Source organism: Mastomys coucha, unplaced genomic scaffold, assembly GCF_008632895.1.
Source record: "Mastomys coucha isolate ucsf_1 unplaced genomic scaffold, UCSF_Mcou_1 pScaffold21, whole genome shotgun sequence".
In the NCBI taxonomy this organism is placed as follows: Eukaryota; Metazoa; Chordata; class Mammalia; order Rodentia; family Muridae; genus Mastomys; species Mastomys coucha.
The window spans coordinates 37,334,075-37,357,709 of NW_022196904.1; the positions used below are offsets into that span (position 1 = coordinate 37,334,075).

Sequence of the window (23,635 nt, forward strand, 5' to 3'; positions counted from 1 at the left end):
TTTTTTTTTTCTTTTTATAGTTTTGGGGCTGGGGGTTGAATCCCAGGCATCATGCAAATGTGTAGTAATCATCTGTCCCAACTAAGCTACATATCCAGGCTGTGCTAACTAGCAAGTGAAGCAGTAGGGAAGACTGAGGCTTGGAGGGGCTGGCTGCCTAATGTGTGTGCCGAATTGCCCTTGTTTCCCTCCCAGGGGGACCTGAAGCGATACCTTCGGGCCCAGCGGCCACCTGAAGGCATGTCCCCAGAACTTCCCCCTCGAGACCTTCGGACACTGCAGAGGATGGGCCTAGAGATTGCTCGAGGACTGGCACACCTGCACTCCCATAACTATGTGCACAGGTGAGCTAGGTGTACCCACAGCAGGGGACATGGGGAAGAACTGAGCAAGCAAGGACTCTGAAGTGGCAGGCACCCTGAAGTTCTGAAGGAAAGGAAGGGGAGGAGTCAGGAGAGGGAGAGGAGCAGAGAAGAGGAAAATCAGGTATGGTGGCTCTAGCCTATGATCCCAGCACTCAAAAGGCTGAGGCTGGAGGATCCCAGCAGGGTTGAGGCCAGCTGGTCTACATAGTGAGTTACAGCACAGCTAAGGCTACACAGTGAGACTCTGGGAGGAGGGGGAGAGGAGAAGGAGGAGTGAGAAGAGGAGGAGGAGTTATGAGGGAAAGGAAAGAGGGGTTTGGGGAGAGAAGAGACTGGAGAGAGGGGGGCAGTGCTAGCAGAGGAAGAGGGAGGGAAGACTGGGGTGTCAGTAAAGAAAGTGGAGGAGTGAGGAGAGAAAGGGAGGAACTAGTAGAGGAAAGCGGGACTGGGGGGGGGGAGGAGCCAGGATAGGAGCAGCCAGAGGAAGATGAGGGGTCAGGGGAGGAAGGACCCAGAAGAGGAAGAGGAACATGGCAGGTGGCAGGGGGGGTGTTGGAGGAAGGAGTCAGGAGAGGAGGTTCCTGCACAAGATGTGCAAAGTTGTGAAAGGGAAGGAGAGACTCCGCGCTGTGGGCAGGACTTTCTCCTTACTCTGCCTCCCCCATCCCTACTCCGCAGCGATCTGGCGCTGCGCAACTGCCTGCTAACTTCAGACCTGACTGTGCGTATTGGAGACTATGGGCTGGCGCATAGCAACTACAAGGTGGGCAGTGCGTGTGCATGAGTCTATGCGTGTGGATCAGTGTGTGTCACCCGCTGACCCGTTGACCCCGCCCACCCCTAGGAAGACTACTACCTGACACCCGAGCGCCTATGGGTGCCACTGCGCTGGGCGGCACCCGAGCTGCTGGGCGAGCTGCATGGCAGCTTTGTGCTGGTGGATCAAAGCCGTGAGAGTAACGTCTGGTGAGGCCACGGTTGGCACCTGGGGGGATGGGGCTCCACTTCTCTCTGACCTCTGACTTCTGACCTCCTACACAGGTCCCTGGGAGTGACACTCTGGGAGCTATTCGAGTTTGGGGCACAGCCCTATCGTCACCTATCAGACGAGGAGGTCCTGGCCTTTGTTGTTCGCCAGCAGCATGTCAAGCTGGCCCGGCCCAGGCTCAAGCTGCCCTACGCGGACTATTGGTGAGGCACCTGACTCCCAAATTTCCTATCCTAGCCACTGAGCATCTGTCAATCCATCTTCCCCCATTACCTGATGCCTAAAATGGGCAAACTGAGGCAGGGGAGTGGCATGTCTGCTTCACTCCCTCTCCTCCTTGAGGCCAACCCCACCCTCTCTGTTTTTCTCTGGATCTCTGTCTCCCTCTGCCTCTGGGTCTTGGTCTTTGGCTATCTCTCTCTATTGGCCTCTGCCCCTCCCCTCTGGAGTTCTTCCCTCTTCATTATCTTCTCACTTGTCCCCAGGTATGACATCTTGCAGTCTTGCTGGCGGCCGCCAGCCCAGCGCCCCTCAGCCTCTGATCTCCAGCTGCAGCTCACTTACCTGCTGTCTGAGCGGCCCCCCAGGCCCCCTCCTCCACCACCCCCTCCCCGAGATGGGCCCTTCCCCTGGCCCTGGCCCCCCTCGCATAGTGCGCCGCGCCCGGGGACCCTGTCCTCGCAGTTCCCCCTTCTGGATGGCTTCCCCGGGGCTGACCCAGATGATGTACTCACGGTCACCGAGAGCAGCCGTGGCCTCAACCTTGAGTGCCTGTGGGAGAAGGCCCGCCGTGGGGCAGGCCGGGGTGGGGGTGCACCTCCATGGCAGCCCGCTTCTGCGCCTCCTGCGCCCCACACCAATCCATCCAATCCCTTCTATGAGGCGCTGTCCACCCCTAGTGTGCTGCCGGTCATCAGCGCACGCAGTCCGTCGGTGAGCAGCGAGTACTATATCCGCCTGGAGGAGCATGGTTCTCCACCAGAGCCCCTCTTCCCCAACGACTGGGACCCGCTGGACCCAGGAGTACCAGGTCCCCAGGCCCCCCAGGCTCCCTCCGAGGTCCCTCAGCTGGTGTCCGAGACCTGGGCTTCCCCCCTCTTCCCTGCACCCCGACCCTTCCCGGCCCAGTCCTCGGGATCAGGTGGTTTCCTGCTGAGCGGCTGGGACCCCGAGGGCCGGGGCGCAGGAGAGACCCTGGCAGGAGATCCTGCCGAGGTGCTTGGGGAACAGGGTACCGCACCCTGGGCCGAAGAGGAGGAGGAAGAGAGCTCCCCTGGCGAGGACAGCAGCAGCCTTGGAGGGGGACCCAGCCGCCGGGGACCCCTCCCCTGTCCCTTGTGCAGCCGCGAGGGTCCCTGCTCCTGCCTGCCATTGGAGCGGGGAGACGCTGTGGCCGGGTGGGGGGGGCATCCTGCCCTTGGTTGTCCCCACCCCCCAGAGGACGACTCTTCCTTACGTGCAGAACGGGGCTCCCTGGCCGACCTGCCTCTGGTCCCCCCTACCTCAGCCCCTCTCGAGTTTCTGGACCCCCTCATGGGGGCCGCAGCGCCCCAGTACCCCGGGCGGGGGCCACCTCCCGCTCCCCCCCCTCCACCCCCCCCTCCCCGGGCCTCCGCGGAACCGGCCGCGTCCCCCGACCCCCCGTCGGCCCTGGCCAGTCCAGGCTCCGGCCTATCGTCTCCGGGCCCCAAGCCGGGGGACAGCGGCTACGAGACCGAGACCCCTTTTTCCCCCGAGGGAGCCTTCCCAGGTGGGGGGGCGGCCGAGGAGGAAGGGGTCCCTCGGCCACGGGCTCCCCCCGAGCCACCCGACCCAGGAGCGCCCCGGCCACCCCCAGACCCGGGTCCCCTCCCACTCCCAGGGTCCCAGGAGAAGCCAACCTTTGTAGTTCAGGTGAGCACCGAGCAGCTGCTGATGTCCCTACGGGAGGATGTGACAAAGAACCTCCTAGGGGACAAGGGGTCGACACCCGGGGAGACAGGACCCAGGAAGGCGGGGAGAAGCCCCGCGAACAGAGAGAAGGGCCCAGGCCCGAACAGGGACCTGACATCCCTGGTCAGCAGGAAGAAAGTCCCCAGCAGGGGCCTTCCGGTGAACGGGGTGACAGTGTTGGAGAACGGGAAGCCAGGAGTCCCGGACATGAAGGAGAAGGTGGAGGAGAATGGTCTGGAATCTCCGGAGATAGAAGAGAGAGCTCTGGTGAATGGGGAGCTGATGTCCCCAGAGGCCGGGGAGAAGGTGCTGGCGAATGGAGTTCTGATGTCCCCAAAGAGCGAGGAGAAGGTGGCAGAGAATGGGGTCCTGAGGATGTCCAGGAACACGGAGAGGCCTCCAGAGACTGGACCTCGGAGAGTCCCAGGGTCCTGGGAGAAGACGCCCGAGACTGGGGGTCTAGCTCCCGAGACCCTGCTGGATCAAGCCCCTGCGCCTTGCGAGGCAGCCTTGCCCCAGAACGGCTTGGAGATGGTCCCTGGCCAGCTTGGCCCAGCCCCCAGGAGCGGGAACCCGGAACCCGGGACCGAGTGGAGAGTCCACGAGAGTGGGGGGGCACCGAGAGCCCCCGGGGCTGGGAAGCTGGACCTCGGGAGTGGGGGCCGAGCCCCGGGGGGCGCGGGGACGGCCCCCGCCGGCGGCCCCGCAAGCGCCGTGGACGCAAAGGCCGGATGGGTAGACAACTCGAGACCACTGCCACCTCCGCCACAGCCACTGGGGGCCCAACAGAGGAGGCCGGAGCCAGTGCCCCTGAAATCCAGGCCGGAGGTGGCCCAAGAGGAAGAGCCAGGGGTCCCAGACAACAGGCTCGACGGAGACATGGCCCCCAACGTAGACGAGGACCCCCCCAAGCCGGAGAAGAAGGGACCCGAGATGCCACGCTTGTTCTTGGACTTGGGACCGCCTCAGGGGAACAGCGAGCAGATCAAAGGTGAGGAAGAGGTCGGGAAGGGAAAGGAAAGCTGATGGGCTGGCACTGTGAATACCTACCCAAGGATCACTGTACCTTGGGCCTTGGCTGTGCCCCCATCTACAGTCCTAAGAAAAGGTCTTTATTGCTCTGGGCCTCAGTTTCTTCCTGCCCAGAATGGATGACAGGGAAGGCCCCTACCTGGTTAGGTGGCTGTGAGGGGCAGGCCTTGACAAAGCCCTTTAGTTACCACCGAATTGTCACCATTGAGCTCTGGGATAGAATGGAGACCCGTCTATGTTATTTAAGCTTGTATAGAGGGGGTCTCCAAGTCAGGAACTAGAAAATACCCAGAAATGGGGAGGGCTAGGAAAACAGGCAGGGAAAGCCCCATGTCTAGGAACAGCCATGCCTAGGAGGGCCACAGGTGCTGTTTGTTACATTGGCTGGTTTTAAATCGTGTTCTGAATGTTTGGATGATTGTAGCCAGCTCAGGGGTCTGGTGCTGACGATCAGGGCCATCTGAGGGCTCTAAGAGGCTGAGAGTAACCAAGAGTGTGCCACGCGTTTCTAAGGCAGCACTTGGGAGAATGAAGCAAAAAGATAGCTGCTGGGATTTGAAGGTCAGCCTGAGCTCCTTATCAAGTTCCAAGCCAGCAAAGACACGTAGTGAGACTCAGTCTCAGATGAAACAGCAGGGCTGGGGAGACGTTCAATAGGTAAAACATTTGTCTTGCAAATGTGAGGACCTGCTCCTAAAGCCACACAGAGCCAGGAGTGGTGATGAGCTTGTAACTCTAGTGCCGGGCAGTGGAGACAGGAGGATCCCCGAAGCTCCCTGCCCAGCTACTCAAGGCCAGTGAGTGACCCTTCCTCAAAAGAGGTGGATGGTGTGCAGGATACGTGAGGTTGTCCTCTGTCCTATACACACACATCCACACACACACACACACACACACATGTGCATTTTTGAAGGCAGGCAAGATGGCTCAGCAGGTAAAGGCACTTGTCACCTGATACCCTGAATTTGATACATACCCAGGGCCTACATGAAGGAAAGAACTGAGCCCCATAAGTTGTCACACATGTTGTGGTACATGTGTGCCTACACACATACATAAAGACATGCCCACAGTCATAAATGAACAAAATTTAAATTTTTTAATTAAAAGGCTAGGCATAGTAATAACACCTTTGATCCCAGCATCAGGAGGCAGCCTGGCCTACAGAGTGAGTTCCAGGACATCCAGGGCTACACAGAGAAACTGTGCCAAAAAACAAAACAAAACAAAACAAAAAAACAAAAAACAAAAACAAAATAAATAAATAACAAAATTTTAATTGAAAACAATTTTTTGTTGTTTTTTTTTGTTGTTGTTGTTGTTTTGTTTTGTTTTTCGAGACAGGATTTCTCTATATATCCCTGGCTGTCCTGGACTCACTCTGTAGACCAGGCTGGCCTTGAACTCAGAAATCTACCTGCTTCTGCCTCCCAAGTGCTGGGATTAAAGGCATGCGCCACCACTGCCCAGCTGAAAAAAAATTTTTTTTAAAGATGTATTTATTATAAGTACACTGTAGCTGTCTTCAGACACACCAGAAGAGGGCATCAGATTCCAGTATAGATGGTTGTGAGCCACCATGTGGTTGCTGGGATTTGAACTCAGGACTTTCAAGAAGAATAGTCGGTGCTCTTAACCCCTGAGCCATCATCTCTCCAGCCCTGAAAAAAAAAAATTTAAGGAAGCAATAAACTAAGGGGTTTCTCCAATGTGTCAGGCCATGGGTTGTCCACGACTGCCTCAGGCCTTGCACTGGGCCACTCTAGTAGGCAAGTGTTAGGGTAGCACAGGCTGAGGAGCCACTGAGAGGCTAAGAGCAGAAAGGTGAGCCACACAGTGTGAGATGGGAGATGGTGTCCTCCCGAGTTCCTCAGACACGATGGAGTATATGCCCCGTTTCTGTTCTGCGCTGGCACCCCGACACGGGGTCACATGACACTACTGGGAGAACTAAAATGCCTCAGAGAGTCTGGGTTGGCTTAAGGCTACTGGCTGAAAAGAGGCTAGGAATGGCTTAGGTCTTCCTTTAAAATCCCACACAAATTTCCCCTCCCCGGGAAGCCTTCGTGTTATTAGAGACCGTCCTTACTGTGGGCATCCACTGTCTTGACTGCACGGTGACAGAGCTAGGAGCAAGTGGATAGCAGGAGAGGGTGGAGGTGGGCACTAGATGGTGCATCTCACCTACACTGGTCTCTCTGCCCCCTGCTATTTGCCACCCTCCATAGTGCCTGTGGTTGTTTACTTATGTGATGGAGGAAGGAGTGGTCCTGGAGGAACAGTGGCCCAGAGAGGTGGACGAAGTGCTTGTTGAGGGACACAGTGAAACAGTGGGGTGGGACTGGAAGGAAAGTGGCTTTGGGTACATAGAACGTGCTAGAAGTTGGCAACCAAGGGCCAACAAAGGAACTCCCCTTCTGCAGGGAAGATTGGTTCATTAGCCCCAGGGATTGTGAGCACTTCTGTAGACATACCTAAAGCTGCGTGAGGGCAATTGTGTTCCGAGGCCAGGCACACTAACCAGGGCTTGAATTGCTGCTGCCTTTGACAGGAGGTATGTGGCCAGAGTGTGTGTGACTGGCTCTTAGAGGTGGCTCAGATCTGGGGGTCCCCCCCCCCAGCTGAAGAACTCAGTTCCAGGCAGAGGGAATGGCATATACAAATGTTGAGTGGGGGTCAAAAATAGGGAGTCCTGAATGAGGCAGGCTCAGCATGGAGAGAGCAGCTGGGCCCGGATGCTGTGGACGAGGCTTGTTGCTCTAGGTGCAGAGGTCATGCATTGCAGTGGAGAGGGGTCTCTCTCACTGTGCACACAGAAAGGCCCTCAGGAGTCCCTCAGCGTACGGCTGTGGGCAGAGCCTGAGTCGGTGGGCGGGCCAGGAGCTCACCTGTCTTCTCCCCTTGCAGCCAAACTCTCCCGGCTCTCGCTGGCGCTCCCACCGCTCACGCTCACGCCGTTCCCGGGCCCGGGCCCGCGGCGGCCACCTTGGGAGGGCGCGGACGCAGGGGCAGCTGGCGGGGAGGCCGGCGGGGCGGGGGCGCCGGGGCCAGCGGAGGAGGACGGGGAGGACGAGGACGAGGACGAGGAGGACGAGGAGGCAGCGGGCTCTCGGGGCCCCGGGAGGACGCGGGAAGCCCCAGTGCCCGTCGTGGTGAGCAACGCCGACGGGGACACGGCCCGCCCGCTGCGGGGGCTGCTCAAGTCTCCACGCGCGGCCGACGAGCCAGAGGACAGCGAGCTGGAGAGGAAGCGCAAGATGGTCTCCTTCCACGGGGACGTGACCGTCTACCTCTTCGACCAGGTGAGGGGGTACACTTAGGGTAAGTAGCACTAGGACTGGAGGGAGCTGGACGTCCCGGTGGTCCAGGCGAATGGGGCGGGCCGGGAGGACTTTACACCTTCTAGTGCCCCTGGGTAGCACGCTCAGTGGGTGGAGCCCGGAAGGAGGTGGGGGCAAGTGGGCGGGGCCTGGGAGAACTGGACGGGGTGGTTGAGCTTAGCAGGAGTAGAACCAGGAATGGGGAATGGGATAGGGGTTTGTGATACGCAAGGGCCTGGAAATCAAGGAGAGACCCGAGGAGTGCTGGTGGGTCTGGAAGGCTGTTAGGTAAAAGCCTAGACAGGCTAGAAATAAAAATAGAGACTCGCTAGTCAAGAGAATGAGGGCGGAGCTTGGGTCTGCTGAGGGCGGAACCTAGTGCTTTGGGTCCTGGTTTTATCGACAGCAATCTTGTGGAGTTGACTCTAATTTAATTTAATATGTGTCTATGTGTATTCTTGAGTGGGGGGTGTTCCCGATAAGCTTCGAGAGCTTTGCGTGGCCCAGTCAGTGGGTGAAGGTCGGAGGGACCTTCGAGAGCTTGATGTGGGTGTTTGATGTGGGTGCTGGGCAACCAACTCTGGTAGTCAGCAAAGGACTACAGCTTAGCCTCCAAGCATCTCCAGCCTCTTGGGGCTGGGCTTTAAGTGGGGCGGATCTCATCACGTGGAGCTATTAAATGGAGTGAGCTTGGCTTGGTCGCCTAGATCAGTAATCTTTGCTCTCAAGAGGCAGAGGCGAGACAATTTATAATTAATGTAATCTGAATAGTTCAGGGTAGCTAGGACTACATACCGAAACGCTGTCTCAAAGAAACAAATAAACATGCCAGAGTAATCCTATCTGAAATCTCCATATTTACAAAAAAAAAAAAATTATTGCCTGAACCGAAAAAAAAAAAAAAGAGGATTTATTGCCTGAGACTCTGCTAGATAAACCTGGGGTGAGACTGTTTGAGGCCAAGTTGTGAGACAGTCGAAAACAGGGTCAGATGCTGAGTTCAGAGTCACTGAGACCAAAGGATTCCAAAATGGGACTTTTTTTTTGGAGACAGGGTTTCTCTGTGTAGCCCTGGCTGTCCTGGAACTTACTCTGTAGACCAGGCTGGTCTCAAACTCAGAAATCCACCTGCCTCTGCCTCCCAAGTGCTGGGAATAAAGGTGTTCGCCACCACTGCCCAGCTCCAAAATGGTATTTTTAAATTCTGTTTGTTTGTTTGAGACAGGATTTCTTTGTATAATTCTGGCTGTCCTGGAACTTTGTAAAGAAGGGTGGCCTCGAACTCAGAGATCCATCTGCATCTTGGTTTCTCTGTGTAACCCTAACTGTCCTGGAACTTAGTTTGTACACCAGGCTGGTCTCAAATGTAGAGATCCACCTGTCTATCTCCTAAGTGCTGTAATTAATGGGATTCCCCACCTTGCCTGGGACTTGGAGTGTTTGAGTGGGGACTGGGATAATTGTCCCTTGGTGCTTGGCTGGAGTTAGGGTTTGGGAGACTACAGGAGCAGGCTGTTAGCCCCAAGACATAGGTTTGGATCTCTGCAGCCAAGATCTTGGAGGTGGTGCTGCAGGGTTTAGAACAGTGTCTCACTGAATTTAGGAATTCCTGAGCTGTGTGGAGCTTTATAGTCTGGTAAAGGAGATTAGGGCTTGTAGGAACATTCGAAGGCAGATGAAGGTTCCATTAACGTCTCTATACAATACAAGGTCAGCAATTACAAGATGGGTTACCAAAAGCCCCATCAACGTCGTTGGGTTTTATTTCTCTTTTGAGATTCGGTGGTTGGGGTGTGACAATACGTTCCCTATTCCTTTCTCTTGTTTTCATAGGAGACTCCAACCAACGAGTTGAGCGTCCAGGGCACCCCCGAGGGGGACACGGAGCCATCAACGCCCCCAGCGCCCCCGACGCCTCCCCACCCCACCACCCCAGGAGATGGGTTTCCCAACAACGACAGCGGCTTTGGTGAGGAGCGGAACTCAAGATTTGGGCTGCGGGAGGGCGGGGCTTGGGAATGGAGGGAGTGGCCTTATATGCAATGGGCGTGTCCTGTGGGAAGGGCAGGGCCAAGGGGGACCTGGAAGAGGAGAATTGAATCTAGGAGTCCATCCATTTTTATAGGCTGGAGCAGTACCGAGGGGCCTGGGAGGAGCCCAGGAAGATAAGGGCTGGTAGAGGCGGGTGGGGGCGGGAAGGTATCTGAAGTGGGAGGGATGGGGCCTTGCTGGAGGGTAGGGCTAAAGGCAGCCTTGGGCTGGTCTGCGAAGCTGGTGTATAAGTCTAGTTCACTTTCTCCCTAGGCGGCAGTTTCGAGTGGGCGGAGGATTTCCCCCTCCTCCCCCCGCCAGGACCCCCCCTGTGCTTCTCCCGCTTCTCCGTCTCACCTGCACTGGAGACCCCGGGGCCTCCCGCCCGGGCTCCCGACGCCCGGCCCGCAGGTACTGTGCTTCCAGCAGGACCCCGTCCCACCCTTCCCCAACCTGTCCTCCCTTGCCTTGCTTCTCTCTCTCCCATTCACCCACTCAGTCTCAATCAAGGGCACTTGAAGCCAGAGGAGGATATGGCAGACCCCCAGAGACAGGAGTCACTATAGTAGCAGCGAGCTCACAGCGACCTACCACATCGCTACCCGCTCAATTTCCACTGCGATCCTTGCAGTGGATTTTAGTCCCACAGTTTTTTCGAGAAGAACTGAGGCACTTAGAAAGGAGGGTAGAGCAGGAATTCCGCCCGGCTGCTGGCCCTGAGTGCTGCCCTCTCGTGGTAAGCAGCCACTGGGTCTTTGTGCTGATGGAAAGTCAGTTCTCTCCTGCCCCCTGCTGGTCACCATGTTGAACGCCCAGGATGTGGGGAAGGAGCTGTTAGGAGGTCTCCATCCCTGTTCCCCAGATCCTCTGAGTCCCAGGATTAACCCTGCCTTTTTTTCAGCTGTGTGATGTTGGCCAGTCAGTGTCCCTCTCTGCCTTAGCGTCCTCATCTATAGAATGGGAATAAGAGTGGATCCTGATCCTGAGTGTTATGAGGGTATAAATGGCATAACCACTCCCCCCCCCCCCCACACACACTCATACACACACACCATGGGCATGCAGCCTGGAGCTTGTGTGATGGTGTTACTGACCCAGGGCTGTGAACAACTTGCACAATGGCTGGAGGCAGAAGAGTTTAGCTAGCTGAAGAACAGAAGGCAGGCCTGGGGCTCCTCAGGGTTCAGAGTTGGACTGAGGTGGATAAATGGGACAAGTTATAAAGGACTTGGGGGCTGGGCACGGTGAATGCCTTTAATTGCAGCACTTGGGAGGCAGAGGCAGGGAGATCTCTAAGTTGGAGGCCAGCCTGGTCTACAGAGCGAGTTCCAGGGCAGCCAGGGCTACACAGAGAAACCGTGTCTTGAAAAACCAAAATATATAATATTAGTAATAGTAATAATAAGTAAATAAATAACAGATTTAGGAGAGCTTTGCCCATGGGGTGCGAGGGAGCCATGAAGGACTGTCAGCAGGGAAGGAGCTGGGGCCTAGGAATGGAAGCAAATAGAGGCTGGGTGCCTGAGGAGAGGCTTGTGAACAAGCACAGGGAGAAAGGAGGGGCAAGGCAGAGTCAAGGGCGGTAGAGACAGGATTGGGACTCCATCCCCATCTAACCTCAAATGTTACTTCCTGACACCTCCATCTCAGGACCTCTATGATCACAGGGCAGGGTGGGTCTAGGGTGTGGGGACATCAGCTAGATAGTGAGTCAGGATCAAGGCTGCTGGCAAGGTGACCTCACTCTTAGTCACCAGGAGTGGAGATGGAGGGCCCAGTGGTATGAAGCCCCAAATCCTTGCCTACTCTCACAGATACTCCTGCCGGGCATGGGTGGGGAAGCTGCTAAGCACGTCTGTCTCCCCAGACCATAGTGGGTGCCCCCTTGGCACTCCCATATACTCCATCTTTACACCAGGTCCTGAGTGAGGGACTCATCCCATGTGAGTGGGCCACATTTTCTACTCAAGGAAGGAAATGGACTCTGGCGCCTCAGCATGGCCAGGACTGGGCTGTCAGCATAGAAGTGTAGACAGGGGAGGGCTGACCCCCTACCCCACCGGCCTTGGTGCTCTAGATCCAGAGAATGAGTTAGGCCGTGATGTCTGGGGAGGCTAGGGGATAGTCCTGCAACATTTGTTGGTGAAGGTACTGTGTGACAGACTGGATGCCAGGACACAGACCTAGGCACAGACCCATATTCAGCCTATACAGTAAAGGTGCAAGCAGTCACCAGGCTTTTCCACAATAACTGGTATACTTAATAAATACTCAATACCAGGGAGGGATACCCGAGAAAAAATAGAAGTGATAACCGAGGATGTCCAAGGGTGACAGGTAATCCAGAATGGTTGTGGAAGAGGGGGCCTGAATTACTTGGGAAGAGCATTTTAGATGCTGGGGACAGCAGATGCAAAGACCCTGGGGTAGACTGGTGTCTGGGACATTTGAAGGCAGTGTGCCTGGAGCAGAGGGCTGGATGAAGACAGAGAGGATGGGATGGTGCCACTTACTGGACCTTTGCCTTGAATGAGTTGGAAACCATAAGCCTGTCTCCCTTGATTCTGTCTCCCGATTCTGTCTCTCTTGATCCCTATCCTTTCTCTACTCTCTGTTCTCAGGCCCCGTGGAGAACTGACTCCCCAAAGACCCAGTCCCTTTGCACCCCAAGAAGAGGGTTTGCGAGCAGAATCTTGTGTGGACGATGGAGCCATTGCCCCTGACACTGACACAGCCTCTGGGGAGGTGCCTGAGGCTGGGCCCTCCCTCTCCTCCACCATGTGCCAAACAGGAGGCCCAGGCCCTCCACCCAGCCCCCCAGATGAGTCCCCTGATCCCCCTGATCCCCCCGACCCCCTCGGAGCCACATGAGGCAGGAAGCCCCATCGCTGGACAGCCACACTTCTTGGAACTGAACTGAACTCTTTTGGGCCCAGAGCCCCAGGCACAGCAGAGGTCCCTACTGGCCTCATGAGGGCCACTGGCTTCAGGAACCTGGGCCCCCCATCTTGCGTCTCCCCTTCCCCCAAGCCTGGCCCCTGGAGGGGGCCTCTGATTCAAATCTTCGCGTGACATTTTCACATTATTTAAAAAAAAAGACAAAAACAACTTTTGGAGGAAAATGGGGCCTGTGTGTATTTGGGGAGGTGGGAGGGAAATGCCAGGTGTAGACACTGCATGGAAGTCACTGTCCTTTCCTCATGGCCCTGAGGCAAGGTGCCCACGCAGCCGTGGAGCTTGCCTGCCTCCCTTATGAGGAGTCAGTGATGGCTTGGGACCAGGCAGTTTTGGTAACCATGTTCCTGCAGGGTCTGAGAGCTATCACAGGGCCAGACCAGGTGGTGGGAAGGGACTCAGAGCTGATCTGCTGTAACTCAGCTGAGTCATCTGCTAGCCACTGCCTGGCCTGCCTGCCTGCCCACACTGGCCTGTCTCCATCTACTCATTTCTCCGTTACTGCCCAACTTCTGGGCAGGCACACAAATACTGTCTATATGATCATGCATGCACACACCCCCACCTCCGGCCCTGGACAGTTGTTCTTCACCTGCCCAAGTGCTTGTCTTTGTCCAGTCTTCCTTGCAGTGACCTATGACTGCTGCTCTGGTTTCTTCCTGTTTCTGTGTTCTCCCATGCATCTCCCTGTGCTTTTGCCTCTGTTATACGTTGGGTCTTGTCCCTGTCTCCTCCCTCCCTCCCGTGGCTGCCTGTTCTTTAGTGTCTCAGTGGGTAGGCTGTTGGTCCCTGGCCTTGGGTCCCTCAACCTCTACACTTAGGGACCAGATTTACTTATATGAAGGGAGTGAATTTACATAGTGGAGGAGAGCCAAGGCAAGGGGTGGGTTTGAGCAGGATGATATACAGGGGTAACAGGACCCGAGGTGGAGGGTGTCACAGGAAAACCCTACTACAGGGTTTTCCTTCCTCATCATAGTATAGGATTGCTGCCTGGCAAGTGGTGACATGATTGAGAGGCAGGTCTGCCCAGCTTGGGGAGGGAGTCATGGTAGTAGGGTGGGCTAGGTCTTGGCATCCTAGTTCAAAGAATGAGAGTTAGAGCCCTAATGCCAAGTTGAGAGGTGGGCTAGAACCATGTGTTCTGTCTACCTGTCTCTGTGTATCTGTGTGTTTGAGACAAGATCTCTCTGGTCCTGGCTGTCCTGTAACCCACTGTGTAGACCAGGCTGGCCTCTAATTCAGAGATTAGCCTGTCTCTGCCTCCTGAATGCTGGGATTAAAGACATCACCACGCCTGGCAAGGGCCAGGATGTTTAGGTCTGAGAAGGCTGTGGCCTGAACTGGTGGATATGAGGGAGGGGCAGGACCTTTATGCCTCAGTCTGAGTGAAGAGGGCTAGAACCCCTTGTGAGAGCCAGGCCAATCCAAGGTCTGAGATGCTAATGTCCTACCCAGCTCTGGGGAGCAAGGTTAAAGGTCTAATTCCCCAGGCTGCGGGAGGAGGGCTGGGGCCAACCGCTGCGGCTTTATCTGAGGGAGGAACCTGGGATCAGGACCTCTGGTCTGAAGGAGGGTGTACTACCACACCAGCCCTCGCCCCACAAACTCATATTCAGTTATCTTCAACCACAGAAACTTACTGCTTCACAGTTGTGGAGGCTACAAGACCAAGACCATCGACATCAGTATTTGGAAAAATCTCTTCCGTGTTTTGCAAGCCTGGCCTCAGGTAACCATTGGCACTCCTTGGCTTGTCTGTGCTTTGCCCTACTCTGCATTCATCTCCACATAGCACCCCTCTGTGGCCTTCTGTCCAAACACCCACTTTGGGGACTTTTTATGTGTGGGTATGTTGGTGGGAACTGGGAAGGGCATGGTCTCACATGTCTCAGTATGGCTTTGAACACCTTAATTCTTTTGCCTCACCCAACACATGGAATGAAATGAGCACCCCTCCCCCACACGTGGCCTGAAAGGCAGCTTAAAGCATTTTGCTGTGACTTGAATGTTCCACAAACACCTGCAGCTTAGTTTGGCCAACGTTCCCTTGAGATCAGCGTGCTGGCCATTACAACCCTGGGCCTACTGTGGTGGCAGCTCCTGTACTCCCTCCTGCTTTAGTCACTGGGTCCCCGAAGACTGCAGACCTCCACCCTTCCCACCCTCCCCTCTACTCACTCTCAGATCACCCTGACTCCTGCCCCAGTCTCAGCTTTGCATAACCTGTTCTTGCCTCCCATAGCCACACCAGGCACCATCTTACCTCTGCTAATGGTAGTCACCAGTTGCCAGGCAAGGATCCTGGGGTGAGGAGGAGCCCTACAGCTGGGGTTTTCCTTTGCCCTCATGTCTTTGTCACCATCAAGCTCAAACCCACCCCTTATCCTGTCAATTAGTGCAAGCTTATGTGCAAAGAAAACTTGGTCCTAAGGTATGAAAGACAAGGATCCAAGTTCAAGGACACCCACAAACAGGGAACTGGAATCTAGTTCCCAGACAGTACCTCCCTACTGCCCAGTTACCATTTCCTTGCCCTGGGTTCAGCCCACTGAGGCAGACAGGACAGGTGAAAGGGTGGTTAAGAATCTTTGATACTCATTGCCTAGCACTTTCCTGGTCCTTTGAGTTACACTGAAGTTGTTTTATTTGGGAATCTCCATTTCACACCAGCCCCCCAGGGGGCATGGGTAATCCATGCCCCCTTCCCTAGGAGACTACAATATGGCCACTGTGAAGACTGCCATTGTCTATTGACACATAGCCTGAGCCAAAGCCCACCTAAAATAGAACCTGGATGCTCCCACTTACCCAGACCAGTGCTGTTGGGGTATACACCCACGGGAGTTTGCAAATCAATACATGCGCTCTGGAATCTCAATTCCCAGAAGGCCCCAGGGCAGCATTCTTTCTTCCCAGTCAGGCCTGCATGCTAAAGCATGCTAGGAAGAAGTAATTCTTCTAGAACTACCACTTTACGTCTGGCAAGGCAGCTAGCAGTCTATAATGCCAACACTGGAAGGATGAAGCAGAACTCAGACTTTAAGCTCACCACAGGCCAAGAAAACAGTAATAAAAAAGCTTCTTAGCTCCAAATGTGGGCAGGGGGCACATCTGACTCTTTGTTCACTATTCCACCAGAAGCACCAGGGGACAGGACCACTTGGGGACTCATCATTCTTTTACTGAGATTCCCTCTCAGGAGTCAGGAGACACATGCCCAGGCCTTTTGATTAAAAACACACCTCCACAGGAGGCTGGATCTGGGGAAGCCACTGTCACAATGGCATCCCAGGGACCTCATGATACCACTGTGCCTCGTCCAGTACACCCTGCGGTACTCATGGACAGCCCAGCCACTTCCTAGTGACCGACACAAGGCCTTCTCAGGACTTGTCTCTCCTGAGCCAATCCTTTGTTGTTCTAGTCTTAGTCTCCTGTGCTAAGTCCAACAGGTGGGCCAGGCCAATGGGCAGAGCGCCTGTAGAGATACGCTGTGTCTAAACACCATACCGAGACAGTAAACTCTCCCTCCACTCAGCACCCGCAGGGCTTGAGTCACTGGTCTGGGATGCGCCTGCCTCCGCCCTGTATGCAGCCCAGAGTCCTGGTTAATGTCAAGAGAATGGGTTCTCAGCTCTCCCAAACCAAAGAAATGAGGGCATCTGCAGGCGCAAGGGATTAAATAATTAATAAGATTACCAACATGTTAATTACAAATAAGGAGTCAGGAGCTAGAGGTGGTGATTTTCCAAATGGGGAACCAGGATCCACAGCCCCGGGGCCCAGGGGTCCTGCCACCCAGGCGGGGCGGCTCCAAAATAAATAATGGAGTTGGGGACAGAGGTCAGGGTTGTTCTTGCTTCTTCTTCACAGAAATCCGCTTCTTTCTCGCTGCCAACATCTCGTAGAAGGGGTCCACGCTTACAGCAGCCCTGCAAAAGGAGGTGTGATGAGGACCAAGGGCTTGACCCCAGGCCCAGCCCTCCAGCCTCAGACCCTAGCCCAATGAGGCTTACTGGATGGACTTGATCCACTCATCTTTCTCCTCCTGGGTGGGTGCTGAGATTCGATACACCATGTGGTTCCCCTCTACTACCCGACCATCAGCCTCTGTTTTGCAGGCTTTGATGAGTTGTCCCTTATTGTTGGGAATGTAAAGCTCAAAGCAGTTCTAGAATACAGGGGAGGGGACAGGTCAGAGGAACCCTGGGTCAGTCCATGGAGGTACAGGTTTAAGGCACCTCATGAGTCTCACCGGCTTCCGAGGATCATCCACTTCACGAATGCTCAGGTTCTCTAGGGGGATGATCCCTCGGGGCTCCTTGTCCTAAGAGGCAGAGTCAAGAGTTCAGGTTATATGGGTCCCCCAGTGACTCCCTTAGAGTGAGAGCCGGGTCCCCTGCTTCCCCACCCCCATCCTGGCCCATGTCTGCAAGCTCCACCCTCACCGTAGTGTACTCAAAGTAGTAGAGGCAGTTATCTGTAAGGATGAACCAGCGCCGCTTCCAAGTCTTCACCCGGCCCCCTGCAAGGGAAGGGGTGGGAGGGGCCGGGCTCAGCGGGGAACCGCTGGGGAGGGGGGAGCAGAGCAGGAAAGGTAGGGTTCTTAGGTCTAAGACAGAGGCAATGAGGGAAGATAGGCAGGCAAGGACAAGCTGCTGGGGCCCCAGGAGTTGGGACCCCCTGCTTGGGCCAAAGGTTCTGGCTATTCTACTGGCACAGGCCCAAGCCCCTCCCCCTGGGCCAAGGCAGCCCCTCCCTTTCTGGTGGGGTGGGGGCGGGGCAAGAAAACCAGGTACCTACCTCCTGGGGCAGACAGCGAGAAAGCAGGCAGGACCAGGTGTGGAAGGGAAGGTGGAGGGATGGGGTGCCCCCAAGAATCGCAGCGACAGAAATAGGGGGTCAGGGAAGGGATGCACAGGGAGCCAGAGTCACAGCAAGAGAACAGGCAGAGGGGAGGGGGAGAGAGGAAGAAAACCAGTTACATCTACATGGGGTGGAGCCAGGACCTCCCCCTGCCCACCATGCTTGGGCTTCAACCTTTCCCAGTAGGTGCTCAGCCTGGCCAGGATGGCCCTGGAAAAAACATGTTCCCTGACATTCTCTACCCAGATCTAAGGGGTGGGGGTGGCCTTAGCTGTATGCTCTTAGGAAGTCCCTGGCCCTCTCTAGAGACCCACCCATATCTTGTCTGTAATAAGATGGCCTACTGTGGCCTCTGGATGAACCAGTAGAGATGTTTTCATCAGCCATGATGGTTAGAACCAGGCCTATGACAGACCCCTGCATCTTACTGGCAAGGCACCTTTGAGCCTCAGTTCCTTCAAATGAGAAATGGAAAATACTGCTGGCAGAGCAGCTCAGAGCCCCATCTTGGTGGGAAGTCGCCTTCTTGCTCCTCCTTCTAATGCACTGTCTGCTGAGGAGCCTGATCTTTACTAGCTTCCCTGCACCCTACAAAGGGGTCAGGGCCAGCTGCTGCCTAGCAAGGGCCATGTGTAGTCATCAGGATAGTACACTGGCTGTGTAGACACAATCCCTTGCTCCAAGAGCACATATCAACAAGGCAGGACAGGACCTAAGGCCTGGAGAGATGCCAAAGCCACCGCTGACCAGCCCAAGGAAAGTGACTCTGCCCTCACTCTGCAGGGAGCACCTAGCATCCCTCCGCAGCTCTGCCACAGCTCTCACACGTTGTCTCTGAGCAGTGTCCAGGCAGCCCCACCACTACCCCTCTAGCTCAGCACAAACAGACACCCAACTGTACTGCAAGTATCTGAGAAGCTATAGTTACTAACTAATGGCTGGCCTGTACCCAGATCCTGCCTGCATGAGCCCCAGGGTTCACACAGCACCAGCAACTCAGAACTCTCCTGGTTACACTCTCTGGCCCTGGATAACTGAGCAGCTGGCTTAAAACATGGTACCATATCACACTTTTCAACAAGGACTGCTTGCAACTTCCCCTTCCAACCGGGAACTCAAGAGTCATCTAAAACCATCTGCCCATATCTCTCATGTTCCCTCCTCAGGCAGGCCTGAAGCCCAAAGTTATCCCTATGTTGGCTCACCTTGGGCTGACATTCAGCGGGCTGACAATGAGGCCAAGTCTAGAGCAGTCTGCCAAGCATCTGATCCTGTCCTGGGACTTGGAGATTTTTAATAAGGGAGGTAAGAGCCTGGCTCATCAGGCTCAGCATATAGACAAGTCTGCTCTTGATTTCAGCCCCATTTTTCAGTTGTGGAAACTAGAGTTTCTCAAAGGTGCAAAAACTGAGGACAGTAGGTCATGACCCAGGCCACTAGTTGCCAGCAGGCTCAAGAAGGGACGTACCCAGCTTTAGGAGCCAGCCCTCTCGGTCTGGGTTGAAGAAGGTATGGGTGAGATCATTCCCATCATCCTCAGGGATTTTGAAGGGCTCGTTTCGGATGCTGTCATAGAGGTTCTGAGGGGCAAAAACCAGGTTAGCAACTCCAGGCCCCTGAGCCGCCTTCTTCTGTTCAAGGGTCAAGAAAATCATCAACTGTTCACTCAACAGGTGAGAAAGGGAAACAGAAAACAGAAGAGATGGGAGGAGGGAGGAAGAAAAAGGTGAAGAAATAATGATGGGAAAGTCTGTTAAGTTCTCAGAGGTGATGGAAGAGAGAGCCTGAAAAGCCTGAGAGGAGACACAAAACAAGAACCAAAGGCCAGACTAGAAAATTGGAAGCAGAAGAGGAAACACACTCAAGGGTCATGTCCACACCACTGTGAGCAGCAAGACCAGCTCAGGTACTGAGAGACCCCTGGGGCACAAGGTTAGAAGAGGGGTGGGACTGGGAACAGCACTGACCCTGAGAAGATCCTCAGGCAGGTCCCCACCCTCATTGATGCCCCGGTTCATGGCCACAAAGCGCTCCAGGCCCGGCTTGTCCCTGACATTGGGATTGTGAAGGCTGGTGTTCAGCATGATCACGGCGAAGGACAACACGTAGCAGGTGTCTGTACCAGGTAAAATAAGGCAACTGGTGATGACTATGACCTTCTTGGGCCTTTCGTCTATTCCTCTCTCTTGTCTGGTGACCCAGTTTCTAGCACTTCTTCCTCAGACTATAGGTCCACACCAAGCCCTCTGGTCCTACCTGTAGACTGGAAGACCCCAGGGTTGCATAAGCAGTATCTCTGGGCAAAGGCCTCCATCATTCGATCAATTTTCTGAGCCTCTCCGGGGAGGCGAAAGCTCCATAGGAATTGCCTGGTTTGGAGAGAGTCAGGGCAGGCATGGGTTTCTTAGTCTCTGGTAAAAGCAGACAAATCATTGTCCACACCTTGCCTGGTGTGACAATGCACACACCTTTCATCCCAGTACCCAGGAAAGAGGCAGGTGATCTTGCTGCGAATTCAAGGACAGCCTGGTCTACAGAGTTCCAGGCCAACCAGGGCTACACAATGATATGCTACCTTAACCCCAACCCCTGAACAATCAATCAGATTCCAAATCTCTCTCCTCCAGCTGTAGCTTCAGTTACAGGTATGCAATCTGATCAGATCTGTAAGTCCTGGCCATGGATTCCGGTGGGTCTATGTAGAAACAGCCTTTTTTCCATTCCCTAAGTTTGCTAAATTGGACTGGGGGTTGAAGGTGCTTTTGCTGTCAAAAGGGGGAATCCATTGAGAGCAGTGGAAAAGCAGGCCCCACCCTGGACTTGTCTTATTTGAGTCATTTCCTGAGGTGAATGTGGCTTGTTTCTGTTGGTGTGGCTCCCCCCTCACAGCTGAGAAAGCCCTGGCATTTCTGCCCTATCCTCACCGGAGGGCCTGCACCAGGTTGAGGTCAGTGAACTCGTGTAGATCCACAAAAGCATGGAGCACAGACAGGTTTAGCTCTTCCCTGGAGGGAGAGACAGTCACATCAGGGCGAATGATAGGACAGATAACAATGTCACATCTTGTTCACTATGCTTCCCCCACAGCAGCTCAGCCTGTCCCCTGGCTTCATCCATAGGCTGGGTCCTGGGAATAGGACACTTTGCTCTTGCAGCCTGTCAGATCTTTGAGCATACAGAGGACCTGATGTCACTTCTCTTAACTGTTTTCCCTAGAAGCCTTTATCTCAAGAGCTGGCCTTTATCTATTCTTTATACCAAGAATCCACAAGCAATTCCTAGTTCCTACTTACTCACATATCTACAGAGGGTTTCTATACACTTGTGGCTCTGGCCCATGGCTCAAGACTTCCAGACAATCCAGTTGTGTATGCACCGTTAAACCACTAACAGTCAGACTTCAACAGTAGCTCCAAACATAAATAGTGCCCTTACTTACTGGATGCCTACAGGTACCAGTTCCCAATATTCTCAAGCTACCCTCAGAGCCAATCAGTTGAGTGTATCATGACCCAGTGGAGGCCACAAACCTGCTCTACCCCATGAGGCGCTGATGAGAATGGGAGCACTGTCCAGGCCTGGCAGCTCACCTTTCCCCTAGGTAGTCCCCAATGGCTGTCTTGTTCAGCCCCTCGCCCTTGTACAGGAAGCGGGCAATTTCCTCAGGTGTGTTCTGCAGAAGTTCATGCTCCACCAAGAATTGGATCCCCTAGAGGGAGGGGGCCAGATGTGTGCCCAGGGCAGAGGTTCCTGCTCCCCATGAACCTCAGCATCCAAGCCTCCTCAGACTAACAGAGCACGATCGCCTTCACAGAGCTCCGCATGCACCATCCCTAACCCATTCCCTCAGCCTCTAAGGCTAATTCCAGTATGTACAACTGGGTCTGGCAAGGAACAGGTCTGAAGAATAACTGAATGTGCTACATATTACAATAAAGAAATGAAGCAGATACCAGACACCTGTTCATCAAGCCATGAACAATGGAATCCCCTCCCTAGCTCTTCCCGTGTCATGAAAGCCCCTCTCTTACTGCCATATCTCACCCTGAACTGTAAGCACTTATATCTAGGGGGATCCCTGAGAGTATGGCAGGATCTTAGGATTCTCAGCATTGCAAAGCACAGGGACAAGGCCTCAGTACACAGACAATCATGAAACAGATGTGTAGGGATTCAGAGTCTGTTGTCTAAAGGATATCTATTGTCTTAACAATTCTAGAACCAGGGATGTCAAAACCATGCCTGAATATCTTCCCCGCTAACCTTTTTGGGGTCCATGTTGAATTTCTTCCTGCCCATTGCCATCTTCCGGTTCCGCTGCAAGGTCTTACTGCAAAAGCAGGGTGGGGAGCAGCCAAGGGCCAATGCTTGAGCATCCAGGGCCCTGGCTAAGCCCCACGTCCCATAAGCTCCTACAGTCCTCACCTGCCCTCATTGGCCTCCAGACCCTCCACCTCACTCATAGCTTCACTTAGCTCTTCCCGCAGGCGCTGGATCTCCACCAGCAGTTCCTGCTTGCGTCGGCGGATGTTCTCTAGCTCCATGCGCTCCTCTGGAGTCAAGTCTGGGGGTTCTGGGGACCAGGGTCAAGAAATTAGTACTGGGGGCCAGGACTCCTGCATCCTGAGAAAGGATTCAGGGTGGGGGCCTAGATTCCTGTCCAGAAGAGGAATGGGTGCCAGAAGTCTGAGAGGAGAGGATGTAAGACTGTGAGTCCTTAGTTTGGGGCAGAAGGGCCTAGGAATCCCAGCTCATAGGTCTGGGGATGAATTTCTGGGCCTATTACTTGGAAGGCAACCAGTTCCTGGATCCTGGACCCATCACCACAGTTAGAAACTCCTGAGTCTGAATTTTAGATGCTTTATTTGGATGCCCTGGCTCCTTGGTCCCAACACAGCAGAACAGGGTGCTTGGATATTGGGAGCATTATTTGGAAGGACACAGGGCCTTGGACTCATGGCTTCATCATCGAAAGGGCTTTGGAGCCCTAGATCTCGGATGAGAACAGGTCCCTTCATCGCGGTTGAGGACCTGGGATCCTGGATCTTGGATGCAAATCTTGGAAAAACACCAGGACTCTGGCTTCTGGACCCACCACTGCAGGGATCCTAGCATGGACCTTAGGTGCATTTCTCGTATGGAGGCCCGATTCTGGCTCCATCATGATGGGAAAGTTGGGGGTCCTGAATCTTGGGTGCATTTCTTGGAAAGGAACCGAGGTTCTGGTTCTGCCATAGCGGACACCGTGGTCTGGATCTGGGGTACACAGTAGAGACAAGCTAGGGCAGCAGGATCCTGGGTCAGGGTCGGTAAGGCCGGCGTTAAGCCTAGGTCCGCAGGAAGAAAGCCAGGCCGCTGCTCCCGCGAGTGTACGCCCCGCCCCGCTCCACGCCCCGCCCCGCCCGCCGCCGCCGGAAGCGGGCTCGGCCCAAACAATGGCCCGGGACCCCCGGCTCTCGGCCGCGCCGGAAGCCCGTCCCGCGCGCTGAAAGGCGCCTCGCCAGTGCGGGGCAGTCCGCGGCGGGGCTTGGGAGACGCTCCACCCGCCCGCCTCGCCCGGCCTACCGTAGACACCGTCCTCCATGGCGGCTAGGAAGGCCCTCGGGGAGTCCGGGGCGGTTCCGCCGGCTGGGCCTGCGTCCGCGTCGGCCCGCGGGCTCGAGTGAGCCCGCTCAAACGCCCCAGGAGCCACCGCCGCCTCCTCAGCGCCCGTCCTCAGCGCCGAAAAGACTCTCCCTTCACGGCCCAACCGCCCGGCCGGTGGGGCCCGCCCCTAGCTTTGACACCACCCAATCCGCTGCGGGTCTCCCCGAGTGCTCCGCCCCCCGACGCTACAGCATCATTTCCAGGACCAATAGGCAAACAAGAAGCAGATGCAGCCACGTACAGCTGGCGACAGACTGCTAGACTGACCAATCGGATTGTGGGTAGTGTGTTCAGTCCCGCCTCCGAAACAAAGGAAAATCCTTGACAGCTTTATCCTCCAATAAGAAAACTGAAAAAGAAGTGACCAGGAGGTGTAGCTTCATGGAAAGGGGAGATTGCGCCTGCGTACAAGCCAGACTAGCGCTACTTAACCCGGCACTCCTTGTTAGGGGGCGGTGCTTTGTAAATTTTGCTGTCAAGGGCGGGGTCTCAACCTT

At 55.1% G+C, this 23,635-nt stretch overlaps 2 protein-coding genes across 6 annotated transcripts in view; one reads left to right on the forward strand and one right to left on the reverse strand.

Annotated features, from left to right (window-relative positions):
* Lmtk3 (lemur tyrosine kinase 3) overlaps positions 1-12,790 on the forward strand; it is a 20,184-nt gene extending 7,394 nt beyond the window's left edge. For all 3 annotated transcript variants that reach the window (XM_031386656.1, XM_031386658.1, XM_031386657.1), the window contains exons 8-16: positions 196-344; positions 1,044-1,128; positions 1,210-1,331; positions 1,407-1,556; positions 1,839-4,276; positions 7,225-7,619; positions 9,471-9,606; positions 9,942-10,079; positions 12,290-12,790. In XM_031386656.1, the coding sequence (XP_031242516.1) occupies positions 196-344; positions 1,044-1,128; positions 1,210-1,331; positions 1,407-1,556; positions 1,839-4,276; positions 7,225-7,619; positions 9,471-9,606; positions 9,942-10,079; positions 12,290-12,306 (3,630 nt within the window). In that variant the 3' untranslated portion in view covers positions 12,307-12,790. The remainder of the gene's footprint in view (positions 1-195; positions 345-1,043; positions 1,129-1,209; positions 1,332-1,406; positions 1,557-1,838; positions 4,277-7,224; positions 7,620-9,470; positions 9,607-9,941; positions 10,080-12,289) is intronic.
* A 3,499-nt stretch (positions 12,791-16,289) lies between these two features.
* Positions 16,290-23,226, reverse strand: Cyth2 (cytohesin 2). 3 transcript variants are annotated; one of them, XM_031386680.1, is made up of 13 exons: positions 23,058-23,076; positions 21,918-22,065; positions 21,756-21,822; positions 21,083-21,201; positions 20,417-20,497; positions 19,749-19,861; positions 19,460-19,608; positions 18,961-19,072; positions 17,307-17,309; positions 17,075-17,151; positions 16,882-16,953; positions 16,643-16,797; positions 16,290-16,558 (listed from the first exon to the last, which is right to left on the reverse strand). In XM_031386680.1, exons 1-13 carry the CDS (start codon positions 23,074-23,076, stop codon positions 16,471-16,473), a joined length of 1,203 nt encoding a protein of 400 aa, XP_031242540.1. In that variant the 3' UTR covers positions 16,290-16,470. The 3 variants fall into 3 exon arrangements, with proteins under 3 accessions (XP_031242540.1, XP_031242541.1, XP_031242542.1); XM_031386681.1 differs by lacking the exon at positions 17,307-17,309 and having other exon boundaries at positions 16,297-16,558; positions 23,058-23,226; XM_031386682.1 differs by lacking the exons at positions 16,290-16,558; positions 16,643-16,797; positions 16,882-16,953; positions 17,075-17,151; positions 17,307-17,309 and adding an exon at positions 17,642-17,947.
* Between the last annotated feature and the right edge of the window lie 409 nt (positions 23,227-23,635).

What these genes read in the sequence shown, in the direction of transcription:
- Cyth2 (XM_031386680.1), bottom strand. An exon ending in TCAACATGGACCCCAAAAAG is followed by an intron (nt 21,202 to 21,755) that starts GTTAGCGGGGAA and finishes CCCTCCCTCTAG; the next exon opens with GGGATCCAATTCTTGGTGGA. An exon ending in GGGGACTACCTAGGGGAAAG is followed by an intron (nt 20,498 to 21,082) that starts GTGAGCTGCCAG and finishes CTCTCCCTCCAG; the next exon opens with GGAAGAGCTAAACCTGTCTG.